Here is a 21,177-nt window from a genome sequence, read left to right as displayed (position 1 = left end):
AAATTCATCTGGAGAACATGGTAAGACTAATCTAACTACGTTAAACTGTTAGCTCTTAATGTTAACTTTATGACACTTTTTTCAAGTTGTCATAACAAATACATCATTCTGACAAAATGTAAACTTTTCAAAAAGATGCTGCATATTTGACTCAGTAACACTTGAATAATGGAGAAGAAGAAGTTTATGTCGGTAAATTTGAAAGACTGACTTCTCAGTCATGTAACTGAAAGGGTGTGTGTAGAAGCTAATACACCTCGTGAAGGCTGACACTTTTTTAAACGAAATACCCCAACCAAACACGGGAGCGGGATGGATGAGACGTCACTGAAACTTGATGTGATGAAGCTCTGCTGCCCCTGCTAGTTTTGGGGGGGTCACCAGATATAAAACCTGTTTTCTCTGTATTTTGAAGGTAGAGGCTTAGATTTATTAGGAATTCGTCTGAAAAAAATTATTATAGGTAAGAATTACAGTACATAAAAAATATGTGGTTATAATGGGAGTCAATGGGGCAAATTTGGACATGAAAGTAAAGAGTGTAAGTTTTTTTAAATGAACTCTCATTGTTCCAAAAATAATAATGCATCAAAATAAATGTTATCAATTATTGACATAGTCAATGCTGTAATATATTTCACTTTGAACCTAATTTTTGAAAATATTGCATATTTTGTGATTTTCCTATTGAAAAAATCAGGAGTTGTAAAAATAATATTTAAAGATTATAATTAACTTTATATCTATGGCTAGGTCTGAAGTTGTTGAAAAGATTATATGTGGTGAAAGTGAAAATAAATATGTATTACATTTTTATTGCACTTTTATGAGATGGTAGTCAATGAGGCAAATTTGGACTATGGGTAAAAAGTGTATATTAATTTTAAAGCGACACTACGTAACTTTTCCACCTTAATATCATATTTCCAGAGTCATTGTGATGGTACATCAACTTCCAACAGGTTTAATGACACCTTTGTCATGGTCTGAGGGAGTCTGTATCACCTTCACTGGCACTATGTAACTTTGAGGAGCATGGTAGGAACCCTGCCACACTAAAAAACTACAAATCGTTACGACTTTGACTGCTTTACGGCATACGTCACTTCCCCCTCCTTCCCGATTCGTAGTCGAGACGAAAATGGGCGGGGCGTGGAGCTCAGAGCTCCGCAGAAGCTGTTGCTGTGTTATGGCTGCAGCAGCTCCACATAACAGACGTGGGGAAAAGATCCTAATGGTTTAACTTTTCAACGGTTTCCTGCTCGGAGGCAGAACCACGCAGGCCAAGTATCTGATATAACAGAGTAAAAGAGTGAAAGAGCCGTGGGCTCGCTTTGGATCGTGGCTGTAACGACCAAACACACAGTAAAGCATGATTTATGGTTCTGCGTTAAATCGACGCAGACCCACGGCGTAGGGTACGTGGCGACGCGCAGCGTACGGTGCGTGTCGCCGCGTACCCTACGCCGTAGGCTCTGCGTCGATTTAACGCAGAACCATAAACAGCCTTAAACCACAAACACTCACACAGACGGGCGTCGGATCAAAACTCGGGTTTTATTCCCCACTTCGCCAGCTAAACGCAGTTGCTGGCCAGCTCTCTGCGATGCAATTAACCCCAATCTTCAGATAAAACTAGTTTGTTGAGGAAAAAATATTAACTCTATTTGTAGCTGCAGAGGAAAAAAATTATCTCACGAGGAAAACAAAAATATTGCTCACGCCTCTTCAACATAATATAGCAGTCAAAAAAAAGAAAAGAGAAGTAAGAGGGATACAAAACATGTACTGTATGTTGTACTATTATACAAATTTATTGAAACACATGGCTCTTCAGGGATTCAGGGATATCTTAGGGATTTCATATCCACACCGTTAATAATCATTATTTTCTCCATATACCGCTCCCTGGCTTCCTTGTTTAAGGTATCCCGGTAAATTCCAGTTCCTTTCCAGCAGTTTAACATCTTTTTTTGCGTTCCTTCTGTTCACTTGGTGAAACAGAAAAGCGTCCTGTCTTCTCTCATCAAAACAAATGCACGCGACGGGACAGGAGTTTTCCGGCAGTACGCGCTGGTGCTCATGGGAAACGTAGTGTTCTTTCTGGTAAAACACTACCGATTTTGTCCACAAGATGCCGCCAAACTCAGAAAAGCTGAAAGTTACGTTGTGCTGCTTTAAGGGATGCTCGAGGGTTAAAGAATGATGGGTGTGTACGCTGTGGGTGCGAAAGTTGTGTCATAGCTGTGTTTTGTTGTTGTAGGTGTTTGTATACAATAAGCAATCAAACTGATGTAATCAACTATCAATCCTTGCATCCATAGCTTTGACATGTCTCAAGGAGGCTCAACAGTCCAGAAGAGAAGACAGTGATGATGAAGCGATGAGGGGATCTGAGATGCAGCATGACAGTGAAGACGACAATGAGGATGACTCTGAATCCAGCTCTGAATCCAGCTCTGACAGGATAAGGAGAAAAAGGCGAAGAAAAGCAAACATCGCTCTCGCCTGCGGGGTATGTGAAACGTATTTCTTGGCTTGCTTGAGCTGTATGTGTCTGTTGTCCCTACAAGTAGATCAATCTCTCATGACAAGCTGACAGGGCTTGAAATTAACTTTTTGACTTACTAGCCAAGTGGTTAGTAGATGAAAAAAGTTATTAGCCAACCAGATTTTTTACTAGCCAAAACCAAAACGTTGCTTTACTTTTGTATTTCGACATCACTTGTATATTGCAGTCATCGTAGTACCATATTACATCAACCCTGTTTTTCTATACGCTACAATTATCATTCAGTAGTGTACTACTATACTATTGGTGGAAAATGAGATTGCATGATGTGTTCTTGTATAATTTAATTTCAGTAGTTGCCTACTTAATTGTAAATCTAACATTTATGGAGGAATATATAGCATTACACCTTCAAAGTAACACTTTGATCCTGTCCTGTCTGTATATTCTATAATGCAGCAGGTCTATTGTATAAATAATGGCCGGGTTTCCCAGATCCGACCTCTCTTAAGGATTTAAGAGAGGTTCAAAGAAGGTTTGAACTAAGAGAGAACCCTAAGATACGGGTGTTTCCCAGATGACTTCTTAACACCGTTCTTTAGTTTCGCTCTTTCAGAAGCTCTTTGGAGCAGCTGTCCGGTTCTGAAACCAAATCAATCGATGCCAGGCAAATCGATCACCGATCACTATCAGCGCATTTTCACACGCAGCACTGATACCTAACGCACTAATTCCCTGCTGCCTGTGCGTTATAATGAAAAATTAAGATGATAAATATAATTCAATGACCCTTTTTCATCCAAACGGTGCGTTACTCCGTTATTTCTGGCTACAGTGAGGCTTTTCTTCCCCACACGCAGAAACCGTGAGGAAACGGGGTGGGCGTGTGTGTGCGTTCAAAAACATGAGCCAAGAGAAGGCGAGTTTCGCAAATCGCAACGTGGAATTACAGCAATCCCTGGTTTTTCGCAGGGGTTATGTTCCAAAAAGAACCCGTGATAAGTGAAATTCTTTTTACAATTATAGAGGGCTTCAGATTGCAGAGATCATCCCCGCCTCGCACGTATTCCTGCTCTTCTGATGCTGCTGCATCCCGCAGGTGGGTTTTTTCAAGAGAAGAAAATAGTTATTATGGGTCGTTTTCTTCGCTCTTTTTTCTTCTGGGCAAAAAGATTCTTTAATATAAACCGACACCATTGATTATATTTGAGACTGTAATGAACGATTCATCAAAGGATCCCGTTGATCAGCTGCTGCTTCCCTGTCATCACATAGATGCGCTCGGGCGCGGCGCAGGAGGATCGGTGTCACGGCTGCCTGGACAGCGCGGTCCGACAGCACGTCCAGGGGACTGAAGTGCTGACGCACGAATGCGTTCATAAAAACAGTTCTGCTTCGCGCACGGTGACGCGGTTGATTTGCAGCAAGAATATGCTGTATAGCAGCCAAATTATCAAATAAATGATATTCATGATGATCGTTTTATTTGTGCGTAATGCATAAAGCATATACAGGAACACACTTGTTATTCCTTATTTTTCTTTTTTTTTCCCCCTTTGCTGTCACCAATAAATGCTAAACAATATAAATCTAAAGTATAAAATAGATCAAAACTTGTGCGGGGTGCATTGTTTTAATATCTCATTGTTTGGTGTGATATTGATTTGCCTGACGCAGCTGGATCTGTGAGTCTTTGTTCACTAAGATGGTTGTAAAGACTGGGTCAGCAGCATCTTTCATTTCCTTCTTAATGAAAGAGATACTTAAGGTAAGAGCGACTCTGGGAAACGCGATTTTCTTTCACAGGCTCCTTAAGAAGGTTTGAAAGAAGTCTTTCGCTGTTAAGAACTACTTAACTGATCTGGGAAACCCGGCCAATGTGTTTATTCTGGGCTGGATAAAAATGTCCAAATGAGAACGAACAAGTGAATTTAAAAACAAGCAGCCTTTTTATTATTAGCTCGAAATTGTCTTATTAAGACTACAACAACCAACCTAGCCTGTCTTAAGACAACCACAATGCACCAGCTAAACCATTTAAGGAACTATACAGTGTGCCCCCTGCTGGTCAAACTGAGACATTGCATTGGTCCATTTTCTCCAGTTGTTCTTCAGAGTGTTTACTATTCATTCTTCAGAGTCAGACTCAGACGGTTCACCCGGAGTTGACATCAAGAATAAAAAATAAAAAGGTGCGATGGTGCGCACAGTATTGGGAATCTCAATTTGATTTATAAAGGGCACAACAGTTGGGAATCTCGATTTTTCTAGCTAGCCAAGTGGCAAGAAAATCTGTCTCGCCACTTGAGGAATTTGGGTCGCAAATGGCAAGTGGAGAGTGCTAAATTCAAGCCCTGCACGCTGATAGAGGGATGTACCAGAAGGACCAGTACGGTCCAAATGAATGTTCATTTCCAAAAATGATTCACCCCAAATGTGTCCATTTTTATTTAGCATTTTCCCCTCTTTTTCTCCCAATTTAGCCTTGATAATTCCCTGTGTGTGTCATGGTGTTTCCATGTACCTTGGTGAAGTTGTGCCAGAAAATCCTTCTACACTGTGTTGAGGTGTCACATATGGGATTAGTGTGTCTTGCGGCACATTGAACATTAACAGTAAAATACAATGATTTGTTTTTTTCTTCTCATCAATCTCATGATTCAAATGATACATTCCTTCTTGTTCTTGTGTGTTTATATTAGTTGGAGGACCAGGTGATGTGGTGAAGAGGTACCAGGAAGTCCTTTCCATTTTCCAGACGGGGAAGAATATGGCCAAATCCTTCGAGAAGTATGGAGTAGACAGACTTACTATTGGGAGGACTGCAGCGATTGCCGAGCTCGCAATAGCTGCTCCAGAAGAATATGATGAGGTGGAGAAGGGGGAGACGGTGGCAGACTTTGCTAAAAGATGCAACGAGGTTATAAAGGCCACTGAAGTCATTTCTGCTACAATACATAAAATGAAGGATGATAGAATTATGCCAGCCTATCATACTGTGTTATTGTATTAAGCTCTCCTCTGTGTGAATTGTTGTTACGTATCTGTTATCACAGATGTATATATATATATATATATATATATATATATATATATATATATATATATATATATATATATATATATATATATATATATATATATATATATATATATATATATACATATAACAAATGTTATCTGTTAAAATCTGTTTGATTTTGTTTTAAATAAAAATTGTAAACTTCTTTATATGTGATTGCTTCATTTACTAACGGTTAACTATGGTTAAGTAATGCTTATGAGGCAGTTAAGCATTAATAATGTGTTACCGAAGGGATACATGTGTTACACTTTACAATAAGGGTCCAGAAAGTATTTACCAATGGTTAACTAGGGTTAAGTAATGCTTATGAGGCAGTTAAGCATTAATAATGTGTTACCTAAGGGATACATATGTTACACTTTACAATAAGGGTCCAGCAAGCCTTTACTAATGGTTAAGTAATGGTTATGAGCCACTCCTATACATTTATTAAGGTTTATGTCAGGTTGCCGTCCATAAGGTCAGGTAAGCTACCTGATAACATACACAGCACCATTAGGAAATGATTACTTAAGACTCGAAATAGTTGCTTAATAATGCCCATCCAGTAAACATGTACTCCATTAGTGAATGATTAGTAGATGTATTAGGTAGCTGTTACTTAATGCTTATTCACTCCAAATAAACACCATTAGTAAATGATTACTAGGGACATTATTAACGTTTTACTTATGTATTAACTAATGTATTACTTAATACTAAGTAATGCATACATAAGGATAAATAATTACATCATGTAACGTTTATTAATGCTTACTAATGTATTAATTAACTCTGAGCAGTAGGCATTAATTAACTGTTTATTAATGCATTAACTAATATGCTAATTAATGTTAAGTAATACATAATAATGGTTATTTAACTATTATTAAACTGTTAATTAATGCTTAATAATGCATTAACTAACGTTAATTAAGGGACCCTTATTGTAAAGTGTTACCAAAATGTTTATACTTTCCTACAAACCTATTTCATTGTGTTCCAAATGCTCTGAAACATGCTCTAAACCACTTTCTGGAAGAACCTTTTCGGACGTGGAAATAAGTACTTTTTTCCGGTCACGGTCCGCCAAACTCCCATGTCTGTTTTGAAATACGAGTCTGAGACCACCACGAGAGAGTTTAGATTATTCTGGAGGGTAGAACGGCGTCGTTCGGCCCGAGTTTTGACCACTAAATCGCTCGGGTCGGGACTTCCAGCCGAGGACCGGTGATCGACGAAAAAGTGTCCGACAACGGTGCTCCTTTCTCGGACTCGGTCGGCTGGAAGTCCCGGTCCTTGGCCCGGTTCTCATGAATTTTAGAGGACCTCCAGCGGGGTCTCTGGGACTCCAAAGACGCTCATCCACGGTTGTTTCACCTCTCCAGCTCCTTCCAGGGCTGAGAAACCAGCCATCAACCTGTGTCAGGCACTTAATATGTTTATTTTCTTCCTGCAAAGTTGTACATTTTAAAGTGTAGGTGAAAGGAGAATGACTGGCTCTTGGTCAGTTGTGGAACTGCAACAAAAATTCATTTCTGCATGAGACCCAATGCGAGAAAGAGATGGTCGGCCTTCCTGTCCTGTCCACCAAGAAGGACTGCAGTGGTTTTCCAAGTCCAAATAATGTTATTGCAAAGTCATACATGTTTCCGCCCAGTTTCGACCAGGGGACCTTTCACGTGTGAGGCGAACGTGGTAACCACTACACTACGGAAACTGACATGCTTTGAAAATGGCGGGTATAATCCCCAAAAATCCTGTAAAAAATATCTGCTACAATTCTTGACAGCAAGATGGATACCTGCAGGTCAAGTCAAAGTCCAGAGTGTTAACCATGACACCATGGAATCCCCTTCTGCTGTTATTATGGTTCCCTGGCAAGTGTCACTCTACGTAATGTGCTATAACGTGAGCTCAGACAATGGGAGATACAGTTCTGATCCTATCTGGAATAAAGTTAAATTAATTCTTATCATCCTGCATTTTCATCCGTCTCTCAGTGCTGGACCACTGATCAACCATCACTAGCTCCAGAACAAGGACTGGAACAGATCAGTAGTGAGGAAGAAGAGGAGAGCGACCAAAGAACCAGAGTTTTAAAGAGATTTACCACCACCGATGTAGACACAACATCTGCTCTGTCCCTCTAAAACCTTGTTTGGATATCTCAGTCAACTTCTGCTGCAGGTTGACTTTCATATCCCAGTGATGCTCTATGCTGTCCTAAATAATTCCTCTTTTTACTTGACAGAAATATTTTCAGTCTTCAGAACATCTTCAATTACATTTTCTGTGTGTCTATAATCCTACCTCAATCAGAGTTTCCTCTGATCCAGCTGCAGCATTGAGAAGCTTTTTTGGCAGGCAGACAGCAACTCTAGATTCTAATTTCTTAATGAGCATTGTTTACTTGAATTAATTATGTAGGTATCCTCGTACTAAACAAGAAGTCTCCCCGTCGGGGAATCGAACCCCGGTCTTCTGCGTGACAGGCAGAGATACTGTCCACTATACTAACGAGCATAGCTGTTTTTTTATTTTCTTTGCAGAAGCTGACTGAAGGTCCTAACAGAAAACCTGAAACCACAACATGAGTGAAAAGCAATATGAGCCTGAGCATCTGACAGAGTGCTGTCCATGGTACCAGTAGCGTCTGGGTGTTTAGGGTACCAGGGCCATGGTCCTCCAGCTCCACGGGCTGGCTCTTTCACTCCGGTGGCCGGTCGGGGGGGGGGCTTAAGAGCGGGTCCCCGGGTTCGGACGGTGAGCCGGGTCTTTGGGTGGCTCCAGCCCAGCAAACATTGGAGGTCCAGGTGACGTGCAGATCTGGTCTATATTTGGTCGGTCCGTCGAAGACCATTTCTAGACGTCCATACGACGTGCAATTCCTTGACGTCTAAATATGAACGTCCATACGACGTGCAATTCCTTGACGTCTAAATATGAACGTCCATACGACGTGCAATTCCTTGACGTCTAAATATGAACGTCCATACGACGTGCAATTCCTTGACGTCTAAATATGAACGTCCATACGACGTGCAATTCCTTGACGTCTAAATATGAACGTCCATACGACGTGCAATTCCTTGACGTCTAAATATGAACGTCCATACGACGTGCAATTCCTTGACGTCTAAATATGAACGTCCATACGACGTGCAATTCATTGACGTCTAAATATGAACGTCCATACGACGTGCAATTCCTTATCCTTATATATTATTCTTTGTTATAGTGGCTAAATTATGCGTTTTTGTCGCGCAAGGTACTGTTTTTTACTGTCAGTTTGTAAAAGCACGTTTTTAACGCTGTTTTAAGAAGAAACAGGCGATATTTAAAGGTTCTCCCATTTCGTCAACCACAGGGGATTCCCTGGGCGTCCCCTCTACGTCATTGAGTGACGAGGGGGGGATCCTGATCACGTGCCTGATCGACTTCTAAATATGAACGTCCATACGACGTGCAATTCCTTGACGTCTAAATATGAACGTCCATACGACGTCAATATGCAGTTCAATTATAACCTCTGGTTGGGTAATTTTTTGTGACGTCATGCAGACGTCTAAAACAGGTGCAAGAAATTTGTTTGATTAAAGAAGAATGCACACGTGGACAAAATTGTTGGTACCCCACAGTTAAAGAAGGAAAAACCCTAAATTCTCACTGAAATCACTTGAAACCAAAAGTAACAATAAATAAAAATGTATTGAAAATTAAATAATCAAAATCAGCTATTACTTTTGAATTGTTGATTAGCATAAAAAAACAAACTAATGAAATAGAGCTGGACAAAAATGATATACCCATAACTTAATATTTTGTTGCACAACCTTTTGAGGCAATCAATGCACAATTTCTGTATTTGTCAAGGAGCGTTCTGCTGTCAACAGGTTTGGCCCACTCCTCGTGAGCAAACTCAGTTGTCTCAGGTTTGATGGGTGTCTTAAATGGCATGTTTCAGCTCCTTCCACAGATGTTCAATGGGATTCAGATCTGGGCTCATGGAAGGAACTTTAGAATAGTCCAACGCTTTTCTCTCAGCCATTCTTGGGTGTTTTTGGCTGTGTGTTTTGGATCGTTGTCCTGTTGGAAGATCCATGACCTGCGACCGAGACCAAGCTTTCTGACCCTAGCACATTTCTCTCCAGAATGCCTTGATAGTCTTCAGATTTCATTTTACCTTGCACACATTCAAGACACCCTGTGCCAGATGCAGCAAAGCAGCCCCAAAACATTACTGTTCTTTTCTTCGTATGCTTGGTTTTTGAGTCTATGAACATAGAGTTGATGTGCCATAAAAAAGCGAGACTGGAAATTGCAAAAATGCATGTTGACAAGCCACAAAGCTTCTGGGAGAATGTCCTTTGGATGAGACCAAACTGGAGCTTTTCCCTACAGTGAAACATGGAGGAGGCTCAGTAATGTTTTGAGGCTGCTTTGCTGCATCTATACAAATACAGAAATTGTTTAATTGCATTGATTGCCTCAAAAGGTTGTGCAACAAAATATTAAGTTATATCATTTTTGTCCAGCCCTATTTAATTAGTTTGTTTTTTTTAATAATTATGTTAATCGACAATTCAAAAGTAATGGCTGATTTTGATTATTTAATTTTCAATACATTTTTATTTATTGTTACTTTTGGTTTCAAGTGATTTCAGTGAGAATTTAGGGGTTTTCCTTCTTTAACTGAGGGTACCAACAATTTTGTCCACGTGTGTATATCTTGTATTGTTTATGATTGAAGAAATGATTAACAACATGTAGAACGGTATTAATCAGAATCAGAATCAGAAAGGGGGTTTATTGCCAAGTTTGTTGACACAAGGAATTTGTTGTGGTGATTGGTGCAATACAGTAAAAATTAAAAAGTAAAAATAAAAATAAAAATAAAAAAAATATAAAAGCAAACAAGTATATGGAGGAGATAGAATAAAAGTAAAATGTATAAACAGAATAAACAGAAATGTACAATATGAGGATTCAAAAGTGCCGAATATGAATCTTTACAAAAAGTGACGTAGGATGACAGATGACAGATAAAATGTATAAACAGAAATGAACAATATAGACAGAAATGTACAATATGGGGTTTTTAAAGTGAATTAATGAATATAATTATAATGGTTGTTGTTTAACATAAAATCAACCAGAATAGCTAGCTAGTGTAACAGAGTTTTGTGGTTGAAAATCACAGCCAATCACCTTTTAGTTTACTGAGGTATTGTGAAAGCCCGTTTGCCAACCGCCAATAAAATCAAAAGAAGAAGAAGAAGAAGAAGAAAGCCCATTGGTTGGCCCACTGCGCATAAATACTGACTGTGACGTCAGCAACAGCGCCAGTGATAGCGATCGTTTTCACGGTAGGTACCCGAAGCACAGCGTTAAAGTAAATCTGTAAAAATAACATAATTCAATGACACAGCTATCATGATAGTATGTCTGACTAGATTTAAGTAAGAGGCGATTGCATTGCTCTCACTTTGATGTGCTAAATTGGTTAATTTTGTCAGTGTTTATAGTTAGCTTCTTTAGCTCCTCAGCTAAGCTAACGGTAACTCTTCCATAGAGGGCCCATGTGACCAGTGTCTCGCGAGAGTTTTTCACACGAGGCTGCGGAAAGCATTTGCGAGGCGTGTATTTAGGTAAGAAAATATCCTTATAACTCAGAGTAAATATGAAAATCGTTACCTGTGGCGGTAGATGGGAGTGTGATTAGACTAACAGACTGAGGTTAATGGATGATGATTTTGTGTTCTGGCTGATTCTTGTAGATCCACAAAGAACGTGTCTGTTGACGAGCTGAGGCCCGACACTAAACAGCAGTGCAGCGTAAGTGCTGATAGAGTACACTGGAAGATAAGTTCATATGAAAATTTTTATTTTTACACACCTTCAACTGTACATTTTATGTTTCTGTCAAACTTATAGGGGAGATTAAAGGCTGTCGAGTGGCGTTTGACTTCCTGCTGTGCGTGTCTTTGGCGTGCAGGTGGCACACCGGAGTGAGAGAGTGAGTTCATGATTTACTAATGAACCTTTTATTTCAAGCTCATTTAGAATTGTTGTAATAATATAATGTGTATTTCTCTGTGACATAATGCACAGGAATGTAAAGTTATTTTGAGTTGTGTGGTTTAACAGATGTTTTATTTCCTTATTTTCCTTCCTTAGTCTACACTGCTTGGATATGTTTAGTGTAAGCTACTGTTGTCTAGAGATACCTACAGCTAGTAGTGAGAGTTCATTAGGTTGAGTTATCGGCAGTACTGGAGTTGATTTACTGCTGATGTGCATTAAGAACAGAAACAAGAAAGAATATGTTTTTTTTTTTTTTGTTTTACTACTGATAACCTGAAAGCCTTAAAATCACAAAAATTAATGCTGTGCTCCCCGAGTGCAGTCGGGGAATAAAGACCCATACAAATAATTTTGCTCTGTCCGGTTCCATCATTTAGCACCAGGCCACATATATATGTCGGTTATTGTACCATATCACAGAAATGCACTAGTGTGTGCGTGTGTGTGTGTGGGTGTGTGTCTTCACACATGCGGGCAGGTGTGTGCACGAGCATTTCTACTTTGACACTTTTACAAGGAAACTTTCTAAAACTGTTCTTTGCCTTTCTTTCAGGTCGATTGAACTTCAGAAAAACACAGCCGAGGTAGGTACGACTAATGCCCCGTCTTTTTTTTCTTTAGGGGTTACATGAAGAAGCTAATTTGTGCATGTCTACATTTGCAGATGACTCACAGAGTGCAAAAATGGCGAAAACTCAAAAGAAACCTAGAGCAACTTCTCAGACGTTCAGACAGTAGCGATCAGGATAGTGCTAGCGAGAATGCAAGGCCTGCTAGTGTATCTGGTGACGGCGACCGTGACAGTGTTAGTGCACCTGGGACACCAGACCGCGACAGTGTTAGTGCACCTGGGACACCAGACCGCGACAGTGTTAGTGCACCTGGGACACCAGACCCCATCGACTTTGAGACTGATTTTGACTGCACTGACTCTGAATCGGAATCAATGATTGCTGACCCTGAAGTGACGAGCAGCTTTGAGGAAGAACTAAGACAGTGGGCACTGGAACACAAATTGACACACAGAGCAATCAATGGGTTATTGCCAATATTAAGGAAGCAAGGCCACCTATTGCCATTGGATTGCCGAACACTCCTCGGTACACCACAGACTAGTTCGACAGAACCAAAATGTGGAGGCCAGTATAAGTATTACGGACTGGAGAAGGGCATCCGTAGTTGCCTGAGACATCTGGAGGGGCAGGATGTGCACCTCAGTGTAAAAATTGATGGTATACCACTATTTAAAAGTAGTGGAGTGCAGTGCTGGCCGATACTGGGGAAATGTGGCAAATTTGATCCATTCATTATTGCCATTTTCAGTGGCACAAAGAAACCTAGCCCTCCTGAGGAGTATCTCCGAGACTTCCTGACAGAGTATGCTCACCTCAAACAAGATGGTATAACTTTTGAAGGCCACACTTACTCTGTCACCATTGACTCTTTGATCTGTGATGCGCCAGCCAGGGCATTTCTGAAATGCATCAAGGGTCACACTTCATATGAGAGCTGTGAAAGATGCATCACCAGGGGTATCCGCGTTGATGGAAGAATAGTTTTCACTGGTGATGAAAGCACTTCCCGTACAGATGATGGTTTCTCAAAAGGGGAATATTTTAAGAACCATCAGCAAGGACGCAGCCCCTTCATTACTGCCGGAGTGCCTTGCGTTAGCTCTTTCGTCTTGGACTACATGCACATGGTCTGCTTGGGTGTGGTGAGACGGATGTTGGTGTACTTGACACGGGGCCCGAAAATCTGCCGGTTATCAGCAAGACAAAAAGAAACAATTTCTGAGAAACTGGTTGCTCTGAGGGGCAAGATGCCCAGCGATTTTGCCCGACAGCCCCGAGCTTTACACGAGCTTGACAGATGGAAAGCAACTGAACTAAGGCAGTTTTTGCTCTACACTGGACCTGTCGTGCTGAAAAACGTGTTGTCCCTGGAACTGTACCAACATTTCGTGTCTTTCACTGTGGCCATGTCGATACTGCTGGAGTCAGATGACAGGATCCGCCAGCGTTATCTTCAGTATGCCCAAGACCTGCTCAAGCACTTTGTCAGGACCAGTGCTCGGCTCTATGGTGAAACATTCCCAGTGTACAATGTACATGGATTAACGCATCTCCACGAAGATGTCCGTCACTTCCAGTGCTCCTTAAATGAGGTGTCATGTTTCCCCTTTGAAAATTACCTCCAGAAAATCAAGAAACATGTCAGGAGTGGAAAAAGTCCTCTGGAACAGGTGACGAGGCGTCTGGCGGAACTGGAACACTCGGGCGTGAACATGAGCGCTACAAAGCCTAGAAAATTTGCTTCCATCAAAACGAAAGACTGTTGTTTTCTTTTGAAAGATCAGCAATTTGCCTTCATTCGACAGCAAAATGCAGATGGTTCTTTTGAATGCGAAATCCTGCACCAGCGTCACACGTCACCATTTTTTAGCCAACCATGCAGCTCTGGATTGCTTGATATAGTGTGCACAGCAAACGGACAGGTCAGAATGAGAAATGCACAGTTGCTCGAGCGGGACCTGTACCGGAAGGTGGCCTGCCTACCCCGAGAAGCTGGTGGATTTGTCCTCATGCCCCTCCGTCACTCGCTGGAGCATTATTATTGAAGGTTAATCTTTTTATTCTGTTATCTAGAACCTAATAGAGATCACCTTTTCCGTTTTTTCCACCCGTTTCTCGATGACTACCTGCATTCAATTCCCTTCATTTCACCATAACTATAAACCACTGTTCTTCCCTCACCTGTTTCCATAACTGGCTTCGCCCTCATCCGTTTCCTGCACGCGCATCTGCCAACTCTATTGTTTTGTCCTAAAACCCTCCAATGTAGTCAATTGTGGTCCTGTTAACTCCTTATTAGATTCATTTGAGTAGTCATCTAACATTCTAATCATCCAACATTACAATTTGTGTTTTTGGTATGTCCTGCTGTGTTTCTCAATGTGTCCAAGAGTCCATTTGGATTCTTTGTTTGGGTTTTTTAAACCCATTGATGCCTGAACCTTAAAATGGCTGCCATTCAAATGGAAAAACGAAAAGACTGAAGAGTCAAGGAGGCGACCCCGTCCTCTCCCTTCGCCAATCTTTTTGTTTTTCCATGGCCTGCATCAGGCGTCAATGGGTTAATTCAAATAATTTTGAGAACCACTGTTCATGTACTACTCTGTGAATTTGGATGATAATCTAACTGCAAATGTGTTCTGCCCTTTCCAGTCATGTATGTGAGGGCTGTGTGGAAGGAGGGTGACAGAGAGGAGGAAGGCGTGGTCCCACAGAACTGGGTGGATGAAGGGGAAAAGGTAGTTCGGTGGCCTTCCAGTTTTAGTGTCACTAAAACAGAGAAGGCGATAAGGGATCGGGTGGAGCCAGAGGAGGACTGGCTCGTCTTCCCCTTATTGAAGATTAAGATGACATCCGGTAAGTTTGGTTGTGGCTGGTTCTGTTAAGGAGATAAAGGTTAACTTCTGCCAAATTCGACATGCAGTTGTAATGCTCACGCTACCCTGGACTTGTCAGTACCTGAGATTTTTTTTTTCTTCAGCCTTTTCTGAGATCCTGGTCATTGTAATGGGGGCAGAGTATATTCACACTTAATAAAAAAAAAAGGTTATGCAACATCAGCAGACAACTAGCAAACAATGATGCCTTTTGGGATGATATTTGGACTAGGCCTATGTTCAAAAGGTTTAATGTAAACAAAGTATGCCCCCATAAGAATAGCTCAGATCTCAAAGGGCTGAGTCGAAAAATACAGCATCACCGGGTACTGACAAGTCATGGGTTGCGTGAGCAATACATCATATTGAAGTTCTTCTTTAAGCTTGTGTGTAGCTAGCTGTAATAAATAAATAGGATCTAGAATAGATGAATGACTTTTCACAGATTGTTAATGATGTTTTGGTTTGTGAATCGTAGCCAAGCGCAGAGAATGCGCAATATACAACCTCACGAGCCTGGCTGAGGATGAAGAGGAAGACGATGAGAGACCGGCTAAAAAGAGGCCACGGAAGAAAAAAAATATTCCAGACTTCCTTGAAAATGGTATGCATTTAATTCTCAACATTCGTACAATATAGATGATTGTTAATCTGACAGTGGCCCTCAAATTTTATACTTGTAATTAACATTGTTATATTTACAGATACTTCTGAATCCGATGAGGAAAGCAACAGAGGTATTATCATCTATGATGATTTTATAAAATGGTTCTGGAATGAAGCATTATACATTTTTTACGATGTTTCTGTTTTGCATGGGTATTTGTAAATAATTGCGTATCGCTAATAGGTCCAACCCTGTCAAGCTTTCCGGAGCCTCCAGCCAAGGTTTCTCCCCTTCGTCATTCAATCTTTACTGAACATCCAGAAAGGGGTATTTCCAGGTATGCTTAATGACATGTTTGTGCCTTTTTAATACAGTTGAGTAACTTGCCTAATACATTGCGATCAGGGCTCTAAATTAACTTTTTTCATCACCAGTCAAAATGGCTAGTAGATCCTACTAGCCAAACACACATTCAGTAATGGGTCAAAGTGGCTAGTAAGTTGCTCTTTAACACCAGCCAAACTGGAATTTTACCAGCATTTGGCCGCTTGGCGTTAATTTAGAGCACTGAATGCAATATTAAGTGACTCCAATGACACTTGGTCCAACAATGGATGCATCCCTCTCAGAAAAAGTAATGTCGTTATAGGTCCAGGTCTTGCTCCACCAGAGGCCTGTCCAGGTCTCCCAACCCCACTCCGTCCAGCTCGGCCACGTCTCACTCTGCCAGACGCCCGTCCAGCACTCCCTCGACCAGACGCCCGTTCAGGTCTCCCAACCCCACTCCCTCCAGCAGCTCGGCCACGTCTCCCTCCGCCAGACGCCCTTCCACGTCTCAATCCACGAGACGCCCCTCCAGGTCTCCCTCCCCCAGACGCCCCTCCGGGTCTCCCTCCCACAGACGCCCCTCCGGGTCTCCCTCCCACAGACGCCCGTCCGGGTCTCCCTCCCACAGACGCCCGTCCGGGTCTCCCTCCCACAGACGCCCGTCCGGGTCTCCCTCCCACAGACGCCCGTCCGGGTCTCCCTCCCACAGACGCCCGTCCGGGTCTCCCTCCCACAGACGCCCCTCCGGGTCTCCCTCCCACAGACGCCCGTCCGGGTCTCCCTCCCACAGACGCCCGTCCGGGTCTCCCTCCCACAGACGCCGGTCCGGGTCTTCCTCCCACAGACGCCGGTCCGGGTCTTCCTCCCACAGACGCCGGTCCAGGTCTTCCTCCCACAGACGCCGGTCCAGGTCTTCCTCCCACAGACGCCGGTCCAGGTCTCCCTCTCCCAGGCGCCCGTCCAAGTCTGGCTACGCCAGATATGGTGAGTTTAATTTAATAAAAGCGCTGTGCAATAAAGTATTTTGTACTAATGCATGCCTGATTGTCTGATTAAAATTACTCTTTTGTAGCCCAAGTCTGTTCAGTTTGTCCATGGTCAATTTTTTAACTCCGCATTTCTGCGTTTTCAGATGTTAAAACCTGGACCTTCCCCTTGCCTCAGGAGGGTAAGTCTTGTTTTATTGATTGAACCTCCCTGGCCATTGATTCATCTCTCCTTACACAAACTTTCTGTTATTTAAAGGAATATGTTTGCCTATATGTTTTCAATATGCCCCACTCCAGACAAAAATGTATTTACTTGGTGCTCTCTAGTTCTACAGGAAGCTCTCTAAATGTGTACCTCAGTGACATCACTGCCATTCATATGCATGCTAGTGATGTCACTGAGGTACATGTTTAGAGAGCTCCCTGTGGAACTAGAGAGCACCAAATTAATCCATTTTACTATTTTCATCTTGAGTGGGGCATATTGAAATCATACAAACATTAAAAAGTGGTGAAATATTCCTTTAACCCATTGACAACTGGAAACATCATTTGTGTGTAGTTAACCCATTGATGCCTAAGCCTCAAAATGGCCGCCATACAACTGGAAAAACTAAAAGACTGGTGAAGACCCCCTCGCGCATGCCGGCAGGAGGACTGGGTCACCTCCTTGACTGTCTTCACCAGTCTTTTCGTTTTTCCATGGCCTGCACCAAGCATCAATGGGTTAACATTTAATTATCTTTTTTGAGTCTTATTCAAATCTCAATAATCTGGCGATTGTTTCTAATCGTAATCTTGGGATTGTTTCAGTATTTCAGAAAAAAGTTTTAACGCTTCTCCTGGAGATTCGAGACAAGGCTTCTCCACAAGCGTCTGCACACGGTCACATCGTCAGGATGGAGACCATGGACCAGTTTGATGAGGAGGAAGTGCAGCTCATGGACCCCAGTAACTTTGAAAGCATGGTGGGTTTTGCAAATCTGCAAATGTGTCTAGTCAATAGGGTTGAAGTGAAAAGGTATTGCTGAGCACTTATGATGCATATTCCAACAGGTCCAGCGTCTGGCCACAGTGGGAGGAAGGGACGCAAAGGAATGCGTGCGTAAGGTCCTTGACAGGTGTGTTTATGCTGATAGCTGGTAAACATTTTGCACACTGAACTGATCTATATACCTGCTTCCTAACCTTTGGGCTACAACTGCCAGCTACACAGCAGTATTGTCAGCTATGTATTTCAAATTGTTATTAGCAGAGTAAACTATACTAGACAGAACTTGAAGGATATAATTGGCATTATGCCACGAGTAGTTCCATCCACGATATACACACAGGAACTATTTTCTCTTTGAAATGAGGGCTAATAGTGATATTTTTACTGAAGTTGTATAATTAATCTATTGCATAAAAGCAAAAGAACACAAGGTCGTGTGATATCAGCATGGCTGTGATTGTCTGCAGTACTCTTCCTTCAGCCACAATATTGCACTCCCTCATGTTCTATTGCTTAAATATAAGTCATTGTTAGCCTCAGTGTAATGGTTAGGGAGTAGATCTGCAGATTGTTAAACTGCATGTTCAAAATATGCCGTCTAAGTCTGTTGATGACTTGTGTTCCTAACCGTTTTGTTTTTTTGCTGAAGGCTGTTCACGAACGCTCTTATGGCCCAATTTAATATGATGGGCAAGGGCCAGAAGGAGAAAAGGGCACTAAAGGGCACAAAGCTCTTCAAGGCAATACAAGGTAAGTCCATATCTATCTAATAATGCAGCAAATCTGTCTGTAGTGTGTCCTCTTTGTCTGCCTTCATCTTTGTCTGGAATGCTTGTGTTTGTTTGTGGAATGTCTTACACCAGGCAGTGTCGGTGCACCTGACCTAACATTCGGTTGTAAAGAGAAATGGTGTCTACCCTTTGATTCATTCTCCCATGCTGACTGCGACTCTTTCTACACTTTCCTGCTCTAAGGACTTTTTAGCTATAATGTCGACCCTTTCATTTGATGGCAGATTTCTTAATGTCACTGTCTTCTACTCTTGCAGAAGGAGTAATGAGGTTCGACAAGGCGGCAACGGAGGACCTTATCAGGCAGACCACCGCTGACCACTTAAAACATGCGCCGCAGAGACGCAAGCAGTGAGGTGAGGTAATCCTAGATTCTGACAGCAAATTCTGCACTGAGACTGCGCTCTCACTCTCTCTCACACACACACACACACACACACACACAGGTGTATGTTTACAGTACATCGGGCAGCCCATTGCCATACAGCTTGGAAAGGAGTCATCCTCGCCTGTCCTGCATGCTATGTATATATACACAGAGAGCTTTTGTATTTGAGGATCATTTCTATTGAGTCCTTGGCTGTTACAGGGTTGTAGTGTTGCGTTTTTGTGTTTTTATTGTGTTGGAATGATAAATGTTACTAAAACTATGTAACATCTTGATTTTACTGTGTTTTTTTGTGTTTTTATTTGTGTTCTCCATTTAAAATGGGAAAGTTTTGAATATATTATTGTAATGCTTTGGAAGAAAAATTCTACTGAATGTTCAGTAGCTGTGGTAGTGCTGTAGTATTGCTCTACTCTAACAGCAGTGTGGTAATCAGTGCCAACTGGTGACACCTGGGCGCGGTGTCTACCAGTGTATAAATCCAAGCCGGTTATTCATACTCTCTCTCTCTTCCTTCACTTGCAGGCACCTCGTCGATGTGGCAGTTTCCGTTTATCCTGTTGTTTCCTGTTTTGTGTAGCACTCGTGTCGCTACTGGGCTAGCAGGACGCTTCTAGATTCGGAGAGAGAGCTGGTTACCAATAACAGACCAGAGACAAGGCTTAAAGATAATATAAGCCGGCAGTTTTATTAACGAATGGAGAAAAAGCAGAAAATTGGTATGCATACAACTATACACAGAATGGTAGAGGTAGGTGATAAATGATAAATTATCCAACCCTTAATTGGACCCTTATCCTATTTAGAGTAGGCTTTTAAGTTTAGTTTAGGTTTAATAAACTAAATGTTCAGTTCACCTTAAACTGATATTGTTTCCTATTTAATGACCGGTCAGTGTTCTATTTTTCTAGCTAATTTTAACAGGTAAGACCTATTAAATCCTATTTAACTTTTTAACTATTTTATCCTTTTGAGTTAACCCTTATTTTCCAGGTGACAGGTATGTAACCTTTAACTTTTCTTTTCACAGGTGACAGGTAGGTAACCGTTAACCCTTTTTTCCAGATATCAAAACAAATACGCTTGTATAAAAAACCAAAAAGAAATGCAATTCCCTTTAACAGATGAACAACCTTCAAAGTTTTAAAGTGTATCAAATATCCCAAATATGTCCTATATAAGTGGGTAAATATCAATCAAAAAAAATAAAATATACTTCAAGCAAAGTCAGGTAAGTACCTTTAAACTCCCTTTTCAAAACTTAAATGACGTCAGGTAAGTACCTTTAAACTCCCCTTTTAAAACTTAAATGACCTTTAAATTCAACCTTTACAAAAAGGTAATAAATAAAATATCAAAAACAATGAATTAGCTGTCAAAATAGTAGTGCAAATCTTGTCAACAATTAAATTGTATCACACTTTATAATATACTCGTTTCCCTTATGTTCTGTGTTCAGCTTCAGTGAAGATAAAAAAATAAAGAATGTTCAGTTCAGGATGTGTGTGGCTCAATTCGGTTTGATCAATGTTCGATTGAATTGAGAGTAAAAAAACGCAGTTCAGTTCAAGGCAATAATCCAACTCTGGGTGAGTAAACGGTGCGTTGTATCCTACCACAGTGGTGAAGAGGCTCAAACCGTGTGGTGAATGATGAGTGAAGAAACCATCCAATGGTATATTGGCTTAAACCCGTCCAGGTAGGCTCCGATGCAACGTCCCAGTCAATGTAGATCTGAATCCTGGTTGTGGCTCGCCATCTGATGACCGACGTGTGTTGTTTCACTGCACAATACACACACGTGCTGGAATCCATCTCGGGGAATCCATCTTGTCCAAAAAAAAACTTCCAGAGATCATTAAGAAAAATTTCAAAGTTCTGCTGCTCTGCAGTAAGCTCAAAAAACGTATGAACGTAGTCTGGTTCTTATTAAATCAGGTTGTACAAAAAACAATCGTTGAAATCAC

At 41.4% G+C, this 21,177-nt stretch overlaps 1 protein-coding gene and 1 long non-coding RNA gene across 2 annotated transcripts; both read left to right on the top strand.

The window, feature by feature from the left end:
• The first annotated feature begins 10,925 nt into the window (after positions 1 to 10,925).
• LOC133438939 (uncharacterized) lies at positions 10,926 to 12,426 on the top strand. The gene is made up of 6 exons (XR_009781885.1): positions 10,926 to 10,945; positions 11,152 to 11,227; positions 11,357 to 11,414; positions 11,514 to 11,595; positions 12,217 to 12,247; positions 12,328 to 12,426. It is a non-coding gene; the product is annotated as an uncharacterized LOC133438939 (long non-coding RNA).
• A 32-nt stretch (positions 12,427 to 12,458) lies between these two features.
• LOC133438938 (uncharacterized) lies at positions 12,459 to 14,987 on the top strand. The gene is made up of 2 exons (XM_061717431.1): positions 12,459 to 14,285; positions 14,891 to 14,987. The coding sequence occupies exon 1, from the start codon at positions 12,610 to 12,612 to the stop codon at positions 14,281 to 14,283; it is 1,674 nt and encodes a 557-aa protein (XP_061573415.1). The 5' UTR covers positions 12,459 to 12,609; the 3' UTR covers positions 14,284 to 14,285; positions 14,891 to 14,987.
• The last annotated feature ends 6,190 nt before the right edge of the window (positions 14,988 to 21,177 follow it).

The sequence above is a fragment of the Cololabis saira genome, unplaced genomic scaffold (assembly GCF_033807715.1).
Source record: "Cololabis saira isolate AMF1-May2022 unplaced genomic scaffold, fColSai1.1 scf136, whole genome shotgun sequence".
NCBI lineage: Eukaryota > Metazoa > Chordata > Actinopteri > Beloniformes > Belonidae > Cololabis > Cololabis saira.
Note: the sequence above shows the minus strand (reverse complement) of the source record. Positions and strands in the feature narration are given on the sequence as shown.